Source organism: Pipistrellus hanaki (assembly GCF_964339955.1).
Source record: "Pipistrellus hanaki genome assembly, chromosome: 2".
Classification (NCBI taxonomy): Eukaryota; Metazoa; Chordata; class Mammalia; order Chiroptera; family Vespertilionidae; genus Pipistrellus; species Pipistrellus hanaki.
In genome coordinates, this window is record NC_140504.1 from 155,831,098 (window position 1) to 155,855,387 (window position 24,290).

Genomic DNA, 24,290 nt, shown 5'->3' on the forward strand with positions numbered 1-24,290 from the left:
TTCTACAAGTCTGAGATTATGATTAAATAAGATTTAATCCATCAAAAAGATGACCAAAGTTCTTTAATAAAGCAATTACATGAACAATGGTCCATTGTTAGAAAACAAAAACAACCATATCATGTTTAGAAAGGGAAAGTATGTTTTGGCTAAACATGTGGTGGCCTTGAAAAGTAAGCTACATGTTTCTAGTGGTAACTTGAATTTACCAATGCACTGTGCACTAGATTAGACAAAAGAATTCAAGTAAGTATTAATTTCAAAAACTAGATATGTCCAGTTTATAATGTGGGTTGGCAATCTAGTATGCAATCACAAAATTATTTATTAGAATTACAATTAAGAGGTACTAGCTCCATTCATTGCTATGGTCCCTATTAAATAAAAACTATAGGGATACAGATACCCAATTTTGAAGGGTATTGAATAAAAATATTTTTTTCAAAGAAATCTGAAATGGCATAGCTTCTATACTTAAAGTTTAATATCTATTGTGATTTTTCTTAATTTCATTATTATGCAAGTTTAAGGAAGCTAGCCTATTATTCAGGGCAATTTTTACAGAGCTGTTCTTGAATTTATTTAATTGGCATTCCCAAGTAAATTGGAAATTTATTTATTATTTATCAAAAATTTAAGTAACTTTTTTTACAACAGGATCTTAAAGATAATAGCATTTTTAATCACAAAGAAAATCAACTAACTGTAATTTTTGAAGTGGGAATTTAATTTTCCCTTTCCTGAAGTGGAGTAATGATAAAGTCAATAAAGCTAAAACCCATTACAAACATTGCAATACAATAAAATAACTTTTAATCCAGACATTGTCCTCAGAAATAAATTAGAACCAAGATGAAAACATTTATCTTGTGCCAAAAATATACTACTCAAATTGCCACCAACAGTAACCACAAAACATACAAAAAAAGTCACCCATCCCTTCAATGGAGATAGGACAAAAAACTGAGTGTTTTTGTTTAACTCCCTCCAATTCTCAATTTACCTGGAATTAGCTAGGCATTTTTATAAGCAGTAGTTCCAAAGACTCCCCACAGCCAGAGGTGTCTTTTATCTGGAAACAGCACAATGATCACTTAACACACCGTACACTTACGTATCCCTCAGCTGACCCACTCTCCATTCATTTCACACTGGTGATCTGTATTATAAACAAAACTCAAATGTCCTATACTCGACGCTTCTAAATCACTGCTTACTAATGAAAAGCACTAGTGTAGACAGTTCCAAATCGCATCTTACCACGTATGAGCCACAGTGAAGCGACGCCGCTGCCGGATGCTTTTATTCACTAGCAACTTTCTGAAAAAGCATGGTGAGTTCCTGGGTGAACTGCGTGGAGAAATTTTAGGAGATGTAGGTCTGTTTCCAGTTGGTCTCGGAAGCTCAAGTTCCAAGTGCATTTGCTCCTTGAAAGTCTTGATGCAAACCTCAGGTTCAGAAGCAGTAAGTTCCTTGGAAGAATTTTTTGCTGTCATGTCTTAGGTTGGAGCGCTAGCTTTCACCATCCAAAACAAAAACCTCAAACATAGCAGAGACACACAGCTGCAGGTTAGGAGGCTGGTGTGTCTGCAAACTATTTCCAGTTTAATTTTGGAAGCCGAGGCTCCGATGTAGGAACTGCTCAGAGCAAGAGCAGCCTACTCGAAGAATGGCAAGCCAGGCTGTCACAGGGAGCTTTATCAGCCGGGCTTTGCCTCTGAAAATGCACCAAAGTGCTTCCTATGTCAGTAGCCTCCTTGTGGATGAGGTTTGTCTGCGAGCTACACACTGACACTCACTGAATTCATTCAGTTGAATATATCAACTAATGAAATATTCATAAGGCTTTCTGATAAATCCTTTGCATGTATATTTTAAAAAATCTTATTTAAAAAAAAAAAAAAAGCTGCCTTCAGCAACAGACAATAAGCAAAACCTAGCCGCCTGGTCACTTGTTTTGTTCTCACAAAGAGCAGAACCAGAGCCCGTCAGCCTGTGTGGTGTTTAAAGTCTTCATTCAGAATTATCTTGCTCCGCAAATGCACACAACAGTAACTCCACCTACCCAATGCTTATTGGCTCAGGATTATTTAAACAACTGCACTCTGTTTCCCCCTGAACAACACTCTCCACTGCTCAGATTTTCACAAAATTTGTGAAGCTACTTAGTGTCCTCACCGGAGTAAAAACATTAAATCAGGGATTGTCGGAAAGCCCAGCTAAAACAGCCCCCCAGATTCCACTGCTGAATGAAAAGAGCTGGTTTGCTGAATATTTCCCTCCCCCCTTCCTTCTCCAGAAGATCCAAGACAGCATCAATATAAAAAGTGTCAGCTAACAGGAAAGCACTGGATTTGGTTCATTCCCCTGAGGAATTTGAAGTTAATCTTTATTCCAATAAACATTACCCTCATTCTTCTGATTAAGCTCATTGTTCCTGGGTTGCCCACAGCAGCCTCTCTGTGAGATACACAATCACCTCTGAAAGCCAAAGCTTCCCAGAATGGAAAATGGAGGTAATAACTCCCCTTTCAAGTGCAGAGTCCAAGGTCAAGAAGTACCCTTATGCTTGTGTGTGTGTGTGCGCAAGGAGGTGTACAAACACTGTCTGTAGATGGGTATATTTACTTGCAATTGTGTGTAGTTGTGTATTTTGTTCACAAAGACATGCAAATGAGATACATAGGCAGGAGAGTCCCCAAAATCCCTCAAGTTCTAAAGCAGATCACTGAAACCTGAATTTGCAACCTCTATACTTTGAAAGGCATGAGGAAGTAAAAAGAACACTGTGTGCTCAAAGTATATGGATGTTGTGAAAAGCCTGCAATGGCAATGACTGCCACCAGGGCCAGCCTCATCTCACACAGATTTGAAAAAGCAGAACTAGAGCTGGCCAGCAAGAGTGACAGGTAAGGATTCACAGTAAGATTTCAATAAAAAGGGGGAGACATTTGTTTTTTTCCTCTAAGTTGTGAGGACTTCCACCTTAATAAAGTCATTTATGTATGTCATATACTATGGCTGAATAGCTAAAGGGCTGGATAAGAGCATAACCGACCTATAGGAAAATAGAAACCCCCACACCAGCCCTTGGGGAAAGTGATCCTATATAATAAAAAGCCAATATGAAAATAGACAGAATAGCAAACAACGATAACAACAAAACAACCGGTTGATATGATATGTGCTGACCACCAGAGTGTATGTGCGGAACATGGCGGGTGTTGACTGCGGTGGGGTGGTGGAGCAGGTGCATGGAGGTGCCAGACCAAGGCGCTGGGTGGGGGTGTGCCAGTCACTGTCCTCGGATGGTTACTGAAAATTCTTTGCTCCTGTGCGCCACAGTCCCATCTGGAGCATGCACCTGCTGCTGGCGCCGGCCCTGCTCACACCTGCAGCCAGAGTCGCCACTCTCACCAGTTGCCAGTGCCTGGCACCAGTCCTGATCACTAGGTGCCATCAACAGGTATGAGTAGTGGCTGCTGGCCCTGATTGTGCCTGAGGGCTTCTCCACCACCCCATGCTCCTGAGGGGTGATCAGGGCAGCAGCTACTGCTTGCAGCTGCTGACAGTGCTGGCCCTCCTTGCACCTGCTGCTGGCTCTGGCCTCAATCAATCCGTGCCATCAGCGGGTGTGAGTGAGGCCAGTGCCATCAGTGAGTGGGAACAGCAGTGATGAGAGCAAGGCTACGAGCAAACAGGGGTCCAGGGACCATGGAGGGAGGGGCCAGGAGGGGGCACAGAGGATGAGCTGAGACCTGTCCCTGTGCCTACTGCAGCCTCACAGCCCACAATTCCTTTCAAGATGCACAAATCCATGCACTGAACCCCTAGTTCCAACATAATAGGAAGGATATGACCTTTTGGTTTACAGGTGGTACCTTGAAGAAATATTGATGTTTTAATAATATTAAAATACATATCAGGAACAAATGCACAGTTATAGAATTTTACAGTTCAAGTGAATCACCTTGTTAAGCTCATTTCAAAGACAAAAGCACAGATTAGAGAAGTTCAGTGACTTGTCCAAAGTTATATTTGTAGCTGATTTTAGAGCTAAAGCAAGAACTCAGGCTTTCTAACTCCCAGTAGAGTACTTTTATTTTCTGATAAAAAGAGGTAAAATAGTCATTGTGTGCAACTAGGCCCCAAGACATGTTCTTTATATATCTGAAGATATTTTAACTGTCCTATTTAAGAATATATTGTTAGTCCAGCAGGTATGTATCAGTGGTTGAGCATCGACCCATAAACCAGGAGGTCATAGTTAAGTTCCCAGTAAGGGCACATGCCTAGGTTGATTGCTCAATCCTGAATGTGGGGCATACAGGAGGCAGCCAATCTATTGATGATTCTTTCTCATAATTGATATTTCTATCTCTCTCCTTCTTCCTTCCTCTCTTTGAAATCAATAAAAAATAAATATGTATATATAAATATAGACACATAAATATATAAATATATAAATATATATACATTATATATACTAGAGGCCCAGTGCACAAAATCTGTACATTGGGGGGCAGGGGGGGGGGTGTCCCTCAGCCCAGCCTGCACCCTCTGCAATCTGGGACCCCTCAGGGGTTGTCCAACTATTGACAGTTGGACATCCCTCTTACAATCCTGGACTGCTGGCTCCCAACTGCTTGCCTGCCTGCCAGCCTGATCACCCCCAAACCACTCCCGTGCTAGCCCAATTGCCACCAACTACCCTCCCCTGCCAGCCCAGTGCCCCCAACTTCCCTCTCCTGGAGGCCTGGTCTCCTCCAACTTCCCTCTCCTACAGGCCAGGTTGCCCATAACTGTCCTCCCCTGCTGGCCTGGTTTCCCCAACTGCCCTCCCCTGCTGGCCTTGCCCCCCCTAACTACCCTCCTCTGCAGGCCTGATTATCCCCAAATGCCCTCCCCTGCCAACCTGGTCCTCCCCAACTGCCCTCCCCTTCTGGCCTAGTCATCCCTAACTATTCTTTCCTGCTGGCCTGATTGGCCACAACTACCCTCCCCCACTGGCCATCTTGTGGCAACCATCTTTGATCATATGGGGGTGGCCATCTTGTGCAAGGGCATAAGGGTCAATTTGCATATTACCCCTTTATTATATAGGGTTATATAGGATATGTGTGTGTGGATATATATATATATATATATATATATATATATATATATATATATCAATATAATTTAAAAAGAATAGCTCGTTAGTAATATTATAAGGGAAATATGGTTAATGCTGTCTATTATTTACTGAATTATGACATCAAAGTTTGGCCTTCCCTCCAACAATAATGTGATTTAAAGCTGGAACATGAGAATATGTGATATCCTGCTGATATTCACAGTGATTTAAAAAAAAAATAGCAATTGGAAGTCACTAAGGTATATTTCATATTCACTCTTTAAGGCTGCCAAAATATAGTAAGCATTTAAGAATTTCTTTCTACTTAAATTATGGCAAATTTCACAACCCAGATTTAGCTATATCTAAACTGGGGTTTAGATAAGGAAATGTTGATATAAACCTACTTAACGTAGCAGCATAATGGTGCAATTATAATTGCTTTCCAATTCTTATCATCAATTTATGTGACATTATGACATTTCACATTACTCTTTTCACTTTTTCTACTATGACAGACAATGTCCCAGTTAGAGAAATTTTGAAAATAATCCTAAGAAGTAAAATTCTCAAAAATATGTAAATCCTGTTAACACTTCCTACTCTAGATAACATTTAGGAATACTCAAGACAATTGAAATCCACAACTTAAAAGGTAATAGATTACTTTAAAGTATGAATAAGTTATCTCTGAGGGGAGGAAATTCATGTGTACAGGTAAATGCATGAAAATTTGTTTCTAAAATCAAAAGAAAAACTAGACTCTGTTAACTATTGAAATCAAAGATGAATCTTGACAGTAGAAAATAGGAGATGGTATCTAAGTAAAAGTAAACAAAATCACAGCAAAACTAAATAAATTCCTTCTTTGTTTTAGTTAAGAGTAGTGTTTTGAGAGAGATAATCAGGAGAACAGTAGAAAAAGCCAAGAAGAAAGTAGAGTTTGTGTGCCCTGCTGAGTGCTCAGGAAGGTGCTAAAGAACTAAAATGAAAACCTTCCAATACTCATGTAATGCTTAACTCTTGACACCACAAAGGGAGAAACAAGTAATTCTGATTCCGTTTATTAGTGTGCAGATAGTTGCCTTTATGAATCATTTAAGAATTTCAATTATAGCTATGTCTTCACCTTTAATTTGAAATTTCTGGTAACCACATCCATCTAAGCAATAAGAATTAAAAATTTACCATAATAAAATATAATTAAAGGATCTGAGTATAGTTATATGATCAATAACAATGAATAAGGAATCATTCATATGTACTATGGACAAATTGATAGTTTTTTTAAATTTTTCATCAAATTTAAATGGAAAGCAAATTAAGTGCAACCAAGCAAAATGATAAGCTTATACTGCAACTATAACATTGTTATTTTTAAAAAATATATTTTATTGATTTTTTTACAGAGAGGAAGAGAGAGGGATAGAGAGTTAGAAACATCAATGAGAGAGAATCATCTATCAGCTGCCTCTTGCACACCCCCCACTGGGGATGTGCCCACAACCAAGGTACATGCCCCTGACCAGAATCGAACCCGGGACCTTTCAGTCCACAGGCCAACGCTTTATCTACTGAGCCAAACCGTTTTTTGTCCTTTTTGTTTGTTTGTTTGTTGTTGTTTTTTTTAAGTTAATAGCAGTGCAATCAAGTTATTTTAAATAAACAGTTACATTATTTTTCATTTAATACCTTTCAAACATTAAAAGTTAACCTGGAATAAATTTTCTTGGAACTGAGTAATTTTTAACTAATTGTCATTATGAAATTATAGTAATTTAAAGGCACTGAACTGCAGATTTGGTAAATACAAGGCTTGACATTTGAGGAGACAGTTTATTCAGAAGCTTCTTTTTAAAGAGGAATAGATTTGGGACTCAATATTAACAGAATTAAATTATTGTTGTTTATATCTATAATTATTTCACTATCCAGCTCTCTTTTTCTAAATAACATACCATTTTAGCACAGCCATTAGACTATTTAATTAAAGATACACAAGCTCTTCTTTTAGTCAGACAAAGGAATAAGTGAATACAGATCACCCCAAAGACAACAGCCTCTTTGAACAGAATTCCTGCTCACCCTGGATAGTAACTTCTCCCAATTTTTCAATCTCAGTTTGAAGAAATGAAATTAGAGGTATGTTTTAATATGACTGAAGAAATATAACATTCAACTGAATTGAAATAGTTGTCTAGCCATCTTAGTAAAGAATAATTAACTGACCATTCTTAAGAATTAAAGGATTATGGGAAAGTAGTTTACATTTATTGCATACCTACTTGTGCCATTTATTGTTGTAAACATTTTAATTAGTTCATTTGGTCCTCATTGTAAACATATCAGACAAGTGCTGTTGAAACCCTTGTTGGATTCCCCATGGTAGTCAATTATGATGTCCATTAGGGCTGGGCTGAGTCTTGTTCATTTCTAAAATATGGAACAGACTCTGGCATAGTATAGATACTCAATATTTGTAGACTGAATGAATGCACATGATTTTGCCCATTTTCAGATGAGAAAATTAAGATATAAACTGTATAGCTTCTAAGGAGTCAATCTTATACCAAGTTTTTTTTGTTTTGTTTTTTTAAATATTTTTATGATTGACTAGAGGTCCAGTGCATGAAACTCGTGCACGAGGGTGTGTTTCCCTCAGCCTCGTCTGCACCCTCTCCAATCTAGGACCCCTTAAGGGATGTCCGAATGCCCGTTTAGGCCCGATTCTAAATGTAGGATCGGGCCTAAATGGGCAGTCGGACATCCCTCTAACAACCCAGGACTGCCAGCTCTCAACTGCTCACCTGCCTGCCTTCCTGATTGCCCCTAACCCCTTCTGCCTGCCAGCCTGATAACCCCCTAACAACTCCCCTAACAGCCTGAGTGATGCCTAACTGCACCCCTGCCAGCCTGTTTGCCCTAACTACCCTCCCTTGCAAGCCTGGTCACCCCTAACTGCCCTCCCCTGCTGACCTGATCACCCACAAAAGCCCTCCTTTGTAGGCTGGGTCCCTCCCAACTGCCCTCCCCTGCTGGCCATCTTGTGTCCACATGGGGGCAGCCATCATTGACCACATGGGGGCAGCCATCTTGTGTGTTGGAGTGATGGTCAATTTGCATATTTATTAGATAGGATAGAGGCCTGGTGCATGGGTGGGGCCAGCTGGTTTTCTCTGAAGGGTGTTCCGGATCAGGGTGAGGGTTCTCTTGGGGTATGGGGCAGCCTGGGTTAGGGGCCTATTGTGATTTTCTAGTCATGCCTGCCAGAGACCCAAGCAGAGGTCCTGGTATCTTAGATTTATTTATCTTCTATAATTAAAACTCTGTAACCTTGAGCGGAGCTAAGCCTCCTGCTTGCGCCATGTGCGCAGCCATTTTTGTTGGGATTTATTTATCTTCTATAATTGAAACTTTGTAGCCTTGAGTGGAGATCTAGGCTGGCCATGGTGTGCAGAAAGCTTGGCTTCCTCCATTACTTGGGAAACCCAAGCCTCCTGCCTGCTAGGTGGCTGCAGCCATCTTGGTTGGGTTAATTTGCATACTGGCTCCTGATTGGCTGGTGGGCATGGCTTGTGGGTGTAGTGGAGTGGTGGTTAATTTGCATATTCTCTTTTATTATACAGGATTTCAGAGAGGAGGAAGGTAGAGGGAGAGAGAGAGAGAGAGAGAGAGAGAGAGAGAGAGAGAGAGAGAGAGAGAAACATTGATGAGAAAGAATCACTGATCTGAGCCTCCTGCATGCTGCTCACTAGAGATAGGCCTACAACTCAGGAATATGCCCTGATTGGGAATTGAACTGTGACCTCCTGGTTCATAGGCCAATGCTTAAACATTGACCCATGCCAGCTGGTCTACACCAAGCTTTTTATAACATTAGACTAGATGCCTGATACATGAAATTTGTGCAAAGAGGTGGGGTGGTGGGGTCCCTCAGCCCGCCTGCACCCTCTCCAATCCAGGACTGCTGGCTCCTAACTGCTCATCTGCCTGTCTGCCTGATTGCCCCTAACTCCCTCTGCCTGCCAGCCTGATGCCTCTAACTGCTCCCTGCTGGCATGATTACCCCCTAACTGCTTCCCTGCCAGCCTGATCACTACTAACTGCCCTCCCCTGCCAGCCTGATCACTTCTAACTGCCCTCCCCTGCCTCACCCTTAACCTCTGCCTCAGCCCCTGCCACCATGGCTTTGTCCAGAAGGACATTCAGAAGATGTCTGGTCTAATTAGCATATTACTCTTTCATTAGTATAGATACTTAATGAGACAGAAGAGAGAATGCATGCTCGCAGAGTGGTCAGATTATGTCACTGAAAGTATATCTTCACAAGTAGTGAATGTCCTTGAGTCTGAAATTATCTAGCATGCTATTTTTATAAGAAGATATGAACTTCAGCCACATGATATCATTTTATTACTCATCATTGGTAAAATGGTATTCCAGAAAGATCATTTTTAACCTGTGCCACCTAGCAATGTCACCTGAATCCTAAGTGGAAGGTTGAAAGCTTGTGCCAAAGATGCTTAAGTATGGTATCATAGATTCTTAATAGATGGTCCTATTCTAGAAAGAAAAGTCTTCCAGTGACCACTCATTATACTCAGAGTAAAAATCTATACCATGGCCTAGAAAGCCATCTAATTTTTTCCATTCTCATCTCAGTACCTCTTTGACTTCACCTCCTTCTACTCTCCCACTTGCTCTTTCTGCTCTGGCCTCACTGGCCTCATTTTTGTTGATTGAAAGTGTCATGAAAGTTTCTTTGTCCCCAAGATACATGTATGTGTGGCTTGTCCCCTCATCTCTTTTCAGGGTTTGCCCAAATATATCTGCTTGATGACTATTCCCTAGTCACCATATTTAAACAAAAATCCCCATGCTGCATTATATTTTTCATCTGATTTGTTATCATTTATTACCTCTAGAATTTAAGTTCCATGTGGGCAAGAATTTTATTTTATTCAATCTTATCATCCAATTCTCAGAATTGTACTTGCCATATAGTATGCTAGTTTTTTAAGGTGGGGATTGTTCATCTATGTTCATCAGGGATACAGGCCTGTAATTTTCTTTTCTTGTAGCATCTGCACCTGATTTTGGTAACAGTGCAATTCTGGCCTCATAAAATGGGATTGGAAGAGTTCCCTCTTCTTTTTTTTATTTGTTTGTTTGTTTGTTAGTTTGTTTTAAGAGTTTGAGAAGGATTAGTATAGTGGGTATTTAAATAAGCATTTGTTGAATAAATAAGTGGATGATCTTCTAAATGCAGACTAAGATAAAGGACCAGGACATCAGATTGAAATAGGACAAACCACTTCAAATTAGAGCAAGAGCTGTAATATTAAGCAGTAAACCTTTCACAATTTTATGTATCATTTTATGTAGTTTTCACTGCCTAAGTGTTGCATCTCCATTTTCTTTGCCAAAAATACTATGTCTCATCCATCAAATGAGAACTAAATTCAAATGAGAACTCTTCAGTGAAATCCTTCCCAGCTTCTATAGGCAGTCAGCTGTTTGATACCATCTGTACTCCACCAGCCCTGAACTAATCTCTCAGAATGTTTCATCATATATCACAGTACATACTTTCTTGTGTGTCCTGAACTAACCTACAAGCTCTCCAAGGAATAAACTATTTTATTCATCTTTATGTCCCCAGAATCTGATATTGCATTCTAATTAATTTTTATTATTGAAAAAATAAATAGAAAATTAGTATAGTGCCCCAAATCATGCTCTCCTGTAAGCCCTGAAGAGCTATCTTCTTACTATCTGGAGAGCTAGTCCAGTTAATATTCTAATCTCTTTTAAAAAATATATATTTTATTGATTTTTTTATAAAGAGGAAGGACGAGGGATAGAGAGCTAGTAACATCAATGAGAGAGAAGCATCGATCAGCTGCCTTTTGCACATCTCTTATTGGAGATGTGCCCGCAACCAAGGTACATGCCCTTGACCAGAATCAAACCTGGGACCTTTCAGTCCACAGGCTGACACACTATCCACTGAGCCAAAAACAGTTAGGGCTATTCTAATGTCTTGTACTTAAATTTACAAAAGATCCCTAAATAAACTTCTTAAATCATTGCTATGCTTGCCATTTTAACTAGCATGTCTTTTTCTTTTAAGATATTATTATTATTATCATCATCACTAGAGGCCTGGTGCATAAAATTAGTGCACGGTGGTGGGGAGGTCCACTTAGCCCAGCCTGAACCCTCTCTAATCTGGGCCTAAACTGGCAGTCAGACATCCCTCTCACAATCCTGGACCACTGGCTCCTAATGGCTCACCAGCTGGCCTGCCTGGTTGCCCCTAAATGCCCCCCTCCCCCCAGGCCTGATCGCCACTCACTGTCTCTTCTGCTGGCCTGGTCACCCCTAACTGCCCTCTGCTGCCAGCCAGGTCACCCCTGACTGCCCCCTCCCTGCTGGCCTGGTCATCCTTTACTGCCCCCCCTTGCCATCCTGGTTGCCCCCAACTATGCCCCCCGGTGGTCTAGGTGCCCCTCACGCCTTCCTCCCCTTCCCACCCCCCCCCTGCCAACCTAATATCTTCCAACTGATCTCCCTACCAGCCTGATCACCCCCAATTGCCCCTCCCTCTTACTGCCCCTCTGCTGGCCTGATCACCTCTAACTGCCCCCGTTTGCCTTCCTGGTCACACTGAACTGGTCCCCCTGGCCAGCCTGGTCACCCCAAACTGCCATCCCTGCTGGCCTAGTCACTCCTCACTGCCTCCACCACCAGCCTGATCGCTCCACACAGTTTGCTGTTCAGTCATTTTTTGGTCATCCCTCACTAATTCTCCTGCCAGCCTGGTTGCCCCTTGCAGCCTGCTTGATCAGTCATTTGGTCATCCCTCACTAACCCCCCTGCCGGCCTGGTCACAGGCAGCCATATTTGTGAGGGTGTGAGGGTTAATTTGCATACCTCTTTATTATATAGGATTATTTATTCACATCCTCAATGCAGTGCAGAAGCACAGTACCCACATGCAGCAATCTCTATTCATTGGGTGGGTGTGCACGTAGGATAGCCTTCCTTGGTCCTCTTTTTACAGTTCTTTCTGGCTTTGGCAGGGTAATTAGATGCTTCTTTCATAAGGCATATTCTGTGAAGGCATATTGCACTGGCAAAAATACTAAGGAAGCTCTTTGTTTCCTAGATCATTGTTGATATCAAGATATATTAGCAGGGATGATTCAGACACCTAAATGCAAGAAAAGAAACCATTCCTATGGTAGGTATTTTAAAATCTGCATTAAAAAGGGGCACTCCAGTTCCCAAAGATAATACTAACTTGTCAGCAAATTACCTAAAAGGATGATTTCAAATGAATAGGCTATTAGGGACATATATTTTAAAAACAAAGGCACATTTGAGAAAACCTCTTTCTCTAAAATCAGCTTGTATCTTTTTATTATTTCCTACGATGTCAGCAGTCTTCTGTGAAATATATAAGAAAATATAATATAATATATATTAAATGATATTAATCTGCATTTAAAATTTTTAATGTAAATAACTACCTGCATAAAAACAATTAACTATGATACCAGAGAGACCATAGAAAGAATATAGCAAATATGAAAATTAAACCAAATTCACTCCATTGCTTTTAAAAAGAGAACAATATTCAGAAATTCATTTTATGTTTAAGTATATATTTTCAAGCTACTTTACAGAAACAATACTTTCTTAAATTAATATCGTAATACTATGAGCTTAAAAACAGTACAGAATAAACATTAATATGGAAAATGCTTCTAAAATACCAGCTTAGATTTAGATTGACTAACTTAATTTCAAGATTTGTTTGTTTGTTTACTACACATTCTGTTAATTTCTGTTCATATCAGAAATTTAAAAAATTCAATAGCATTAATGACAGATTTTTATTTTATAATGAAAAAAATAGAATTTTATCTATCAAGACTGGCTATGAAGTTCTAGTATTAAGAAGTAACTCAAGCCCTAGCTAGTTTTGCTCAGTGGATAGAGCATCTACCTGTTGACTGAAGGGTTCTGGGTTCGATTCCCGTCAAGGGAACATGCCAGGCTTGTGGCTTGATCCCCATTGTGGGGGGAGGGGTGTACAGGAGGCAGCCAATCAATGATTCTCTCATCATTGATGTTTCTGACTCTCTCTCCCTCTCCTATCCTCTCTGAAATCAATAAAGAAAATATTTTTTTAAAAAGTAACTCAAATTTAATTTTATATAAATGTTTCATACCACCAAAACAGTGCAATATTAGCTTATGTAAAATCCCAGACTGAAGACATATTATAGGCAAGCATGTTAAGATTTATAGAAAAGACTTTTAAACAGAAAGTATATTTTTGTAAAGCATCCTTAGTTGTTTGTTTGTATTGTTTTATTTTTAAATTTATCATACAAGATTGACCTTTTTGGTGCAGTTTTCTATGAAATTTAACATATGTGGATTCCTTTAAAAACTACCACAAATAGGATTTGGAGCAGTTCTGTCACACCCCTCCACCATTCGCCCCAAACTGTCTTGGGCTTTACCTCTCTAGTCATATTCTTTGCCCACTCCTAATCCATAGCAAGCTTTATCTATGCTCCATCACTATCGTTTTATAATTTCAATAATGTCATGTACATGGAATCACACAGTACTTAACTTTTTGAGACCAGCTTCTTTCACTCAGCATGTCTTTTTTTTTTTTTTTTTTTTTTTTGGGGGGGAGGGTGTCTTTAAGTATATTTTATTTGTGTGTGTGTGTGTGTGTGTGTGTGTGTGTGTGTATCTTATATAATAAAGAGGTAATATGCAAATTGACCATCATTCTCTCACACAACATGACTGCCCTATGCATTCCATTGATATCTGCAAGTCCTATTCAAATATTACAACCACTGCTTTTATTTTTAATATATCCATTAGCTACCTAGTTATTCAATCATGTGGAAGACTTGTTCAATTAAAATTACAGAAATACAAACCCTAAGTCAGGGGTGGGGAACCTTTCTTTTGCCAAGAGCCATTTGGATATATATATTTTTAAATATATTTTATCAATTTTTCACAGAGAGGAAGGGAGAGTGATAGAAAGCCAGAAACATCAATGAGAGAGAAACATCCATCAGCTGCCTCCTACACACCTGCCACCAGGGAGGCGCCCGCAACCAAGGTACATGCCCCTGACCAGAATCAAACTTGGGACCCCTTCAGTCTGCAGGCCGATGCTCTATCTGCTGAGCCAAACTGTTTTTGGCCATTTGGATATTTCTAATATAATTCACAGGCCATACAAAGTTATCAACTTAAAAATTAGTCAAATATTTAATTAACTCCTGCCTAATGCCTTGGTAGGGCCAGATCAAATTATTTCATGGGCCTTATATGGCCTGCATGGCTACAATTCCCACCCCTGCCCTAAGTAGTCCATACAGCAAAACTAACTAGAAACAAATCAGAGCCCAAATTTCCTAAGAATATTTTTTAATTATTGGAAAATGTCATATTAATTATTACTTGAACTAAATCTAAAATTTCAAACATTCTTTTTTGTAAATGGAGAAGAAAAAGAAAGAGATAAGAAGAACAAGAAAATATGCACACACACGCATGAGAGAAATAGAATTGTCCCAAATTGACTAATTATTTTTAGGAAATATTTCCCTCGCTTATAAAGCAAAATTTTATTATTATATAGCTAACATAATGTCTTAACAGAATCAAATATAAGGTTAATATTCTTGTTCATATTAAAGAGTGAAGTAAATACATATTTTTGAAATAAGTAAATTTTTCAAATATTTTCCAAACTAAATTTATTTAAACAGGTCTAAAATTTATTTAAATTACAATTTAAACAATTCCGATGAAATTTGGGGTTAGACAAAGTAGTTAAGATTTTGATATGCAGAGGTTTCCTCTTAATAAAATCCCACACATACATCCTTTGAAATATATAACTTTGGCTTTTGAACATTTGTCATTAAAAAGGTATTATCTGAAAATTGGTAATTTAGAAAAATTAAGACCATTGGTAATAATAATAAAAAAGAAGTAATGTGCAAATTGACCATCATGCCCTCACATAAGATGGCCAGCAGGGGAGATCAGTTGTGGGCAATTGGGCCAGCAGGGGAGGGCAGTTGGGGGCAACCCAACCAGCAGCGAGGGAAGTTGGGGATGATCAGGTCAGCAGGGGAGGCAGTTGGGGGCAACTGGGCTGGCAGAGGAGCAGTTAGGTGTTGATCAGGTCAGCAGGGGAATGGTTACAGGCAATCAGGCAAGCAAACCGGTGAGTGATTAGGAGCCAGCAGTCCCAGATTGTGAGAGGGATGTCTGACTGCTGGTTGAGGCCCAATACCACTGGGATTGGGCCTGAACCAGCAGTCAGACATTCTCCAAGTGGTCCCAGATTGGAGAGGGTGCAGGCTGTGCTGAAGGACATACACACCCATGCACGAATTTTTTGCACAGGGCCTTTAGAAAAAAATATTAATAATAATAATAATAATAATAATAATAAATATATATTCCAAATTATTACCATTGAACATTTATTTTTTTTTCATTTTTTAAATTTATTTGGGTGACATTAGTTAATAAAATTATGTAGTTTTTAAGTATACATTTCTATAATACATGTCCATCATATTGCATTATACTCCCACCACCCAAAGGCAAATCAACTTCTGTCACCATATATCTGAGCCCCTTTATCCTTTACTACTCCCTATCCCTTTCCCTCTGGTAACTACCACTCTGTTTTCTGTGTCTATGAGTTCTTATTTGTTTTTCTTGTTTGTTCTTTTATTGCTTTCAGTTTTATATGGCACATGTGAGTGAAGTTATATGGCTCTTTTTCTCTCATTTTGCTTAGTATGATATTCTCAAGGTCCATCCATGTGGTTGCAAATGGCAGTATTTCATCTATTCTTATGGTTCAGTAGAATTCTATTGATTTTTCCAATCCATAAACACAAAAGACCTTTCCATCTCATTATGTCTTTTTCAATCTCTTTTCATAATGCTTTGTAGTTTTCAGTATATAGGTACTTCATATCCTTTGTTAAATTTATTCTTAGGTATTTTATTCTTGGTTGAAATTACAAAGAGGATTTTTTTTTTCCATTTCTTTTTCTGAAATTTCATTGTTAGTATATAAGAAAGTAATGGATTTTTGTACATTGATTTTTGTATTTTTTAACTGTACTGTAGTTGTTTATGGTTTCTAATAGAATTTTGGTGGAGACTTAGGGTTTTCTATATAAAGAATCATGTTACAAACAAACAAAGAGGACATCTGTGATACTTTCAATAATAAATATGAATTTTGGGAAAAAATCATCATTTTTACTACTTCATTTCCAATTTGAATGCCTTTTATTTCTTCGTCATGCCTGATTGCTCTGGCTAGGACTTCCAGTACTATCCTATATAATAAAAGGCTAATATGCAAATAAACTGCACAGAAGAACAACTGAACAACCAAATAACTGTCGCTATGACATGTGCTGACCACCAGGGGTGTGCATGGAACATGGTGGGTATCAGCTGTGGAGGGATGGTAGAGCAGGTGATCAGGCATACCAGATCAAGGCGGGGCACTGGTTGCTGTCATCAGGATGAGGCTCTGGTGGTTACTGAAAATTCTTTGGTCCTGCCTGGCGCTTGCACCTGATGCCAGCACCAGCCCTGTTTGCACCTGCTGCCAGTGCCAGAACTGCCACTCACACCCACTGCCAGCGCTGGCCCCACTTGCACCAGCTGCTGGTGCCCAGGATCAATCCCAATCATTCAGCACTGTCAGTGGGTGCAAGCAGCGGCTGGTGGTCCATATTGCCCTTCAAGGGTTCTCCTTCTCCTCCTGCTCCTGAGGAGCAATCGGGGCCAGCAGTTGCCTCTCATTCCCATTGCCTGCAATGGCCCCCCTCACACCTGCTGATGGTGCCAGAACTGCCACTCCCACCACTGCCAGCACCAGCCCTGATCACACCCTCAGTTGGTACTGGAGCCACCGTTTGCACCCGCTGCTGGCACCTGGCACTGTCCCAATTGCTCAGCGCTATCATTGGTGCCAGCAGCAACTGCCAGCCCTGAGGGCTTCTCTACCTCTCCCTGCACCTGAGAGGTGATCAGAGCAGCAGCCACTGCTCCAACCCACTGCTCCAGCCCCAATCGCTGTGCACCATCAGTGGGTGTGAACGGGGCTGGCACCATCAGCACATGGTAGAGGCTGCAGCAGGAGGGGCCGGGTGGAGGCACAGAGGATGGGCCAAGATCCACCCCTGTGCCCATTGCAACCTTGGGGCCCACAGTTTCTTTCAAGGTGCACAAATACACGCACTGGTCCCCTAGTATTGAATAAGAGTGGTGAGAGTGGACATCCTTTCTTGCCCTTGATCTTAGAGAAAATGCTTTCAGGTTTTCACCATTGAGTATGATATTAACTGATGGTTTGTCAAATATGGCCTTTATTATGTGGAGATTCCTTCCTTCACACCCATTTTAATGAGTGTTTTAATTATAAATGGATGTAGTATCTTATCAAATGATTATTCTGCATCTATTCATAAGGTCATATGATTTTTATCATTTATTTTGTCAGTGAGAGGTGCATTACATTGATTGATTTGTGTATTTTGAACAATCCTTGTGTCCCTGAAATGAGCCCTACTTGGCTGTGATGTGCTTTTTAATGTATTTTTGCATTTGATTTGCTAGCATTTTATTTTGTGTTTTTTTGTTTGTTTGTGTTGTTGTTGTTGTTGTTGTTTTTGTGTGTGTGTGTTTTCATCTGTATGCATGAGAGATATTTGTCTACTGTTTTCTTTTTTTGTGTGTTATCCTTGCCAGTTTTGGTATCAAGGTTATGTTGGCCTCATAAAGTGTGTTAGGCAGTATTGTCTCTTTTTTAGAAGAGTTTGAGAAGGATAGATATCAAATCTTCTTTGAAGGTTTGGTAGAATTCACTAATGAAGCCATGAGACAAAATAGATTTTAAGATAACAAAGATAAAAAGAGACAAAGATGAACATTTCATAATGATAAAGAAGAAATACATTAAGAAGATATAACACTTTTTAATATAGATGTTCCCACTCAGAGAGGACAAAATATATACTAGTAAAGCAGAACTAAAGGGAGAAACTGACAAAAATATAACCATATTAGGGGATCTAAATTCCCTATAGATAGATCATCCAAATAGAAAATCAATAAAAAAAATACAGTGGTGCCTCACACAACGAACTTAATTCGTTCCAGGAGCAAGTTTGTTAAGCGAAAAGTTCGTTATGTGAAACGCGTTTTCCCATAACAATACATGTTAAAAAAAATAATTTGTTCTGTAGCATAAAATATGCTAAGATGACATAAAAAAATAAATTTTTTGTTATTATTTTTATTTAGATACATCTAAAAACATAATTTTTTTTAAAAAAAACACACATTTTTTTAATTTTAAGACAGACTAAGTAGAGTCTACCGAATCTTGCACATCTTCATCCATTTTCTGCTTTTTGGCCGATGGTTTCATGAAAAACCTGTCCAAAGTCGTTTGTTTTTTTCTTTTCTCCAACATCTGCCGGAAATAACGGACAAGAGTATCGGAGTAAAGATCGTTGATCCTGTTTGCTTCAGCTGAATCCAGATAGTGGGCATTGGTAAACTCCTGAACTGCTTTCCATTTTACCAGGATGTTCTTGATGTCAGCAGTTGGGATTGGTTGATTGTTTGATTGTTGCTCCTCATTATCAGATGACGCTTCCCTTTGAGCATTGTCCTGTTGCTGGACCAGAAGTGCTTGGAGCTCTTCAGTTGTCAGCTCTTCTTCGTGTTCCTCAATAAGCTCCTCTACATCCTCTTCCTCTACCTCTAATTCCAACCTTTGGGCCACTGTGATGATGTCCTTCACCACTTCTGTGTCATCAACTACTGCTTCTTCCTGGGTCCACGAAGGCACAAGCATCTTCCAAGCAGAAATGAGGGTCCTTTGTGACACTTCTTCCCAGGCCTTCTGTATAAGTCGTATTGCCATAAGGACATCAAATTTCTCCTTCCAAAACTTTCGGACAGTCATATTGTCTCCACCAAACTCGCATTCTTCAAACACCTTATTAAAGAGGGCTCTAGTGTAGAGTTTTTTAAAGTTCGCAATAACTTGCTGATCCATTGGCTGAAGAATGGATGTGGTGTTTGGTGGCAAATACTGCACCTTGATAAAAGGATAATTTTCCTGCAATATTTCCTCTAGGTCTTTTGGGTGAGAAGGGGCATTGTCAAGTATCAGAAGGGCTTTGAGCGGCAGTTCTTTTTCCAGCAAGAATTTCTTCATGGCAGGAGCAAAGGTTTCCAGAATCCATTCGTTGAAGATAACTTGGGTCACCCAGGCTTTTTGATTGGACTTCCAATGGACGGGCAGTTTGGACTTAATAACGTTATTTTTCTTGAAAATTCTTGGATTTTCAGAGTGATAAACCAATAGAGGTTTGATCTTGAGGTCTCCGCTGGCATTAGACGAAAACATAAGGGTAAGTCTGTCCTTCATGGCTTTGTGTCCTGGCAATTTCTTCTCCTCTTTTGTAATGAAGGTTCTGCTCGGCATTCTTTTCCAGAAAAGACCCGTTTCATCGGCATTGAACACTTTTTGTGGGCAGTATCCTTCATCCTTAATACATTTTTGAAAGTTAATAGAGAACTTTTCTGCTTCTTTCTTGTCAGCACTGCCAGCCTCACCATGCATAGTAACGCTGTGGATTCCACACCTTTTCTTAAATCTAAAAAACCACCCCCTGCTGGCTTTGAATTCTTCTTCATTATCTTGATTGCTGCTACTTCCAGGGACGTTTTTCTTTAGGTCCTCATAAATTCTCTTGGCTTTGTGACAGATAATATCTTGGGTTGTTACGTCACCTTTCACCTGCCTGTCCTTAATCCAAATCGCTAATAGCCTCTCCATTTCCTCGTGGATTGAAGACCTATGTTTTTCATGAAATAGTTTTGATACTCCTTTGGCTACTTTGGCTGATTTGATTGCATCCTTATTTGTCAAAATGGTGAAAATGGTGGTCTTGCTGAGGCCAAACTCTTTGACGAGGTCACACTGTTTTACCCCACATTCACTCCTTCTAATTATTTCCTGTTTCATTTCAACAGAAATCACCTTCCTGCTTTTTTTAGAAGCCATGATATAAAAAAAATATTGAGTTTAACTTAAAAGGACGACTGCCGTGATACGTGCGTGATTTAATTCGTAATGACGAACGATTGCTGCGATACGTGCTTAAGTTAAGCGCAGTGACTAACGACTGCCTGCAGTGCCTGCGCGGAAGGATGCAATACATCGGCAGCGATCGTGGAAGCTTGGGCGAAGCAGTCGTGGAAGCTCAGGCAAAGCGGTCGTGGAAGCTCGGGCGACTTCGTTGTGTGAAACGAAGTTCGTTGTATGAATCATGAAATGAAGTTTGTTGTGTGCAGCGTTCGCTGTGCGAGGCGTTCTTTATGCGAGGCACCACTGTACCTGCCTTAAATGATACATTAGAGCAAATGGACATAATTGCCATTTATAGTACCTTTTATTCTAGAACATCAGATTATACACTATTCTTCTGTGTACATGAAACATACTCAAGGATAGAGCATATATTGGGAGACATAGCTAGCCTCAACAATTTTAAGAAGATTAAAATAAAAACCATACCAACCATATTCTCTGACTATATGTTTTGAAATTAGAAATTAACTCAAAAAAGGAAGCTAAAAAATCCTCAAATATGTGGAGATTAAACAACTTACTACGAAAAAATGACTGGGTAAAAGAAAAAATAAAAGATGAGATAAAAAAAGATATGTAGAGGAAAATGAGAATGACAATATGATATATCAAAACTTTCAGGATGCAGCTAAAGCAGTAATAAGAGGGAAGTTGATATCATTACAGATCTATCTCAAGAAAAAAGAAAAATTTCAAGTACACAACCTGACATTACATCTTAAAGAACTAAAAAAAGAATAACAAAACCAGCCCAAAGTCAGTAGAAGAAAGGAAATGATAAAAACTAGAGCAGATTTGAAAGATTTGAATTGAATAGAGGGCAAAGACTATACAAAATATTAGTAAAACAACTGGTTCTTTGAAAAGATTAATAAAATTGACAAACCCATGGCCAGATTCACTAAGGAAAAAAGTAAAGACATATACACAAAATCAGAAATGGAAAAGAAGTTGCTATAGACTTCACAGAAATACAAAGGATCATACTATATAGAATAGTATGAAAGACTATATGTCATCAAATTCAATAATCTAGGAAAAATGGGAAAATCTCTAGAAATATATACCCTTCCTAGAATGAATCAGGAAGAACTGGAAAATCTGAATAGATTGATCAACAGAAAATAAATTGAAAAACCCATCAAAAAACCTCTCTCTCTCTCTCAAAAAAAAAAAAAAAAAAAAAAAAAAAAAAAAGACAAGGATTGCCATGTCTTTAAAGTTTAGCCAGGATGTTACACTTTTTATTTTTAATATGTTTTTATTAATATTTTTTGTAGAGAGAGAAGAAGGAAGATAGAAACATTGATCAGTTGCTTCTCTTATGCACCCTGACCAGGGACTAAATCCATGACCGGGGCACGTGTCCTGACCGGGAATCAAACCAGCAACCTTTTCGGTGTACTGGACAATGCTCAACCAACTGAGCCACATTGGCCAGGCAAGATGTTACCTTAATTAATAGTTCATTCCTTTTTATTGCCAGATAGTCTCAGATGCATGGCTTTACTAGTTTGTTTACCCAGTCACCCTTTGAAGATATTTGTTTCTAGCTCTAATCAATTATGTATAGAGCTGTTATAAACCTCTTTTGTGCACATACTTGCCGTTCTTCTCCTAGGGTGAATAACCAGAAGTAAGATTCCTGGGTCATATGGTAAGTGTATGTTCATCTTTCCAACAAAATGTCAAATCATTTTCCAGAATGATTGCATTATTTTGCATTTTCATTAGTACTAGATGAGAGTTCACAGGTGTTTCTCAGACTTGTCAGCAAAGGAAAAATGAGATGGAACATATGAATACGCCCTAAAAATGAAGTCCACTTTCTACAAATAACCTATTCACTCCAATTATGTTATATACTGAAACTGGAATTGCTTCTCTATAAATGCCATATTTCAGGACAATAAAAATAATTTGAATATATAGTAAAAATTAGTAGTTTAACCCAGGCAACAACTAATTTCACTAATGTATTATTTTTTAAATAATTTTATTTGGATGTACCCTTATCAGTTTTAAGTCAACTTTGGAAGGGAAAATTGGCTTAATGAGCCTTAGCATATTAATTAATTTCCAACTTAAAATTAGAATTTATTTGACCTTTAGGTGTTTTTAAAAATTAGAATTTTTTTTTCATATTATAGGGAGCAGTTATAGGGTTAAGCCTCGGACTGACCTGTAGGCAAAGCTGCAAACAAGACCCAGCTTAGGGGGCACAGCCCTCTTAGCATAATTAAGCTTGATCTTGTGACTGCTCCCTAGATCTTTCCTGGGTAGCTAATGGGCTGTGGGAGGTGCAGCAGGTGCTGCCAAAACAAGTGAAACTCATAAGAATACTGTAACTATGGTGACCACTACCTTGTTTACCTCTGACTATAGCTTGCAGTCTGGATCTGTTCTGTGGCCTCAGCCAGGCACAGAAGATCCACCTGGACCCAGCTTATTCTCTTCATCTGTCTTGTCTTCATCCTTTGCCGGCCCTCCCTCAGGCTTGCCAAACTCTTGGCTGTGCTGGCAGGGCACTCCATATACCTTATTTTCTTTCTGATCTTAAATATTAAATATAAAAATGTCCTCCTCTGATTCTATTTCTAGCTTGTGCTAGCTTCTAACAGATAGTCCTGACTTATGCTTTGGGACTGCTAGTTAGAAAATTAATTATCTTGGTTAACATTACTATAAACAGTGTTTTGCTGTAAAATCTGTACTGATTTTGCAAGTTCTAAGCTCAGATTTTAAACTGTTTCATTTGTGCCACATTAACTATTATCAATATTTTCACTTTATTTTTAGGTAATTGAGAAACTTTAGAAGTGGGAAAACAAGTTCTTAATGATACTAAATTTATACTCTAATTTTTTCCTCTTTTTGGAAGGTAGATCCACTTTTACCAAGTATTCTAAGTGCCACCTCATACCAACCCCAAAAGTAAAGTGTAGGGATACTTTTTTTAATTGATTTTTTTTTGTGTGAGAGAGAGAGAGAGAGAGAGAGAGAGAGAGAGAGAGAGAGAGAGAGATTTGTTGTTCCATTGGTTGATTCTTGTAGGTGCCTTGGCCAGAGATTGAACCCACAACCTTGGCATATGGGAACAATGCTCTAACCAACTGAACTACCTGTTCAGGGCTAGGGTGTTTTTAATTCCTCCTTCTATTTTATGCTTAGCACCAGTTCTGGTTCAGTTTTCTGGATTTCCAGATACATTTTGGGATACAATTGGTACAGAATCCAGTAAAATTAGCAGGCACCACTTACCATGTACAGAATCCAAACAAAATTTCATCTTTATGAAAATATAAACAAACTCACAGTAAAGCATATTGAGAACATAAGTAAGACTCAAATAAAAAGGAAAGGAATTCCCCTCCCCCTTTGTAGCAAATGATTTGTATTCTAAAATCACAACCTCTGATTCTGGCCTTAGATGCCATCAGATTATGTTTTACATCTAGGGAAATATGCCTTTTACAGGCACCGATCCAAATTTCTGAGTCGTGACAGCAACAGCTGAAGACTAAAGATAGACAGTCAAAACAGCATTTTATGTACATTTTCAGTTGTTTAAAAAAGGAGTTACAGTACATTATGTATGAAGAGTATTGTGTTAACCCTGTGAGGGCTCTACTGGGAAAACGCTGTATGACTGAAAGTATTATTTTATGCCTTTACTGTAGTCACATATTTAAAGTGGTAATGGCTCTTCTTCCTGATGTCATATTTTCAAGTGGAATTTATACAGATGTGTATAATTTTATCAACAAAACATTCCTATTTCAAATAAATGTTGCAGTTGCAGGTGACCTATCACATGGCTAAGCACACTGTCCTTAGGGGCTATTTGTTTTCCCGCTGCCTGGAAAGCTCTCTCTCTCTCTCTAGACCTTCTCTCTGTTTCCTACAGATACC

General features: G+C 39.0%; 1 protein-coding gene across 2 annotated transcripts in view; it reads right to left on the reverse strand.

Annotated features, from left to right (window-relative positions):
* The window catches only part of PDE4B (phosphodiesterase 4B), a 423,560-nt gene that overhangs the window by 344,660 nt on the left and 54,610 nt on the right, over positions 1-24,290 (reverse strand). Inside the window, exon 1 of one of the 2 annotated variants that reach the window (XM_084871378.1) lies at positions 1,261-1,511. The exons of the other annotated variant lie outside the window; for it this stretch is intronic. Within the exon in view, the coding sequence (XP_084727504.1) occupies positions 1,261-1,496 (236 nt within the window). The 5' untranslated portion in view covers positions 1,497-1,511. Of the gene's footprint in view, positions 1-1,260; positions 1,512-24,290 lie in introns of those variants that run through there. 2 annotated transcript variants of the gene reach the window in all.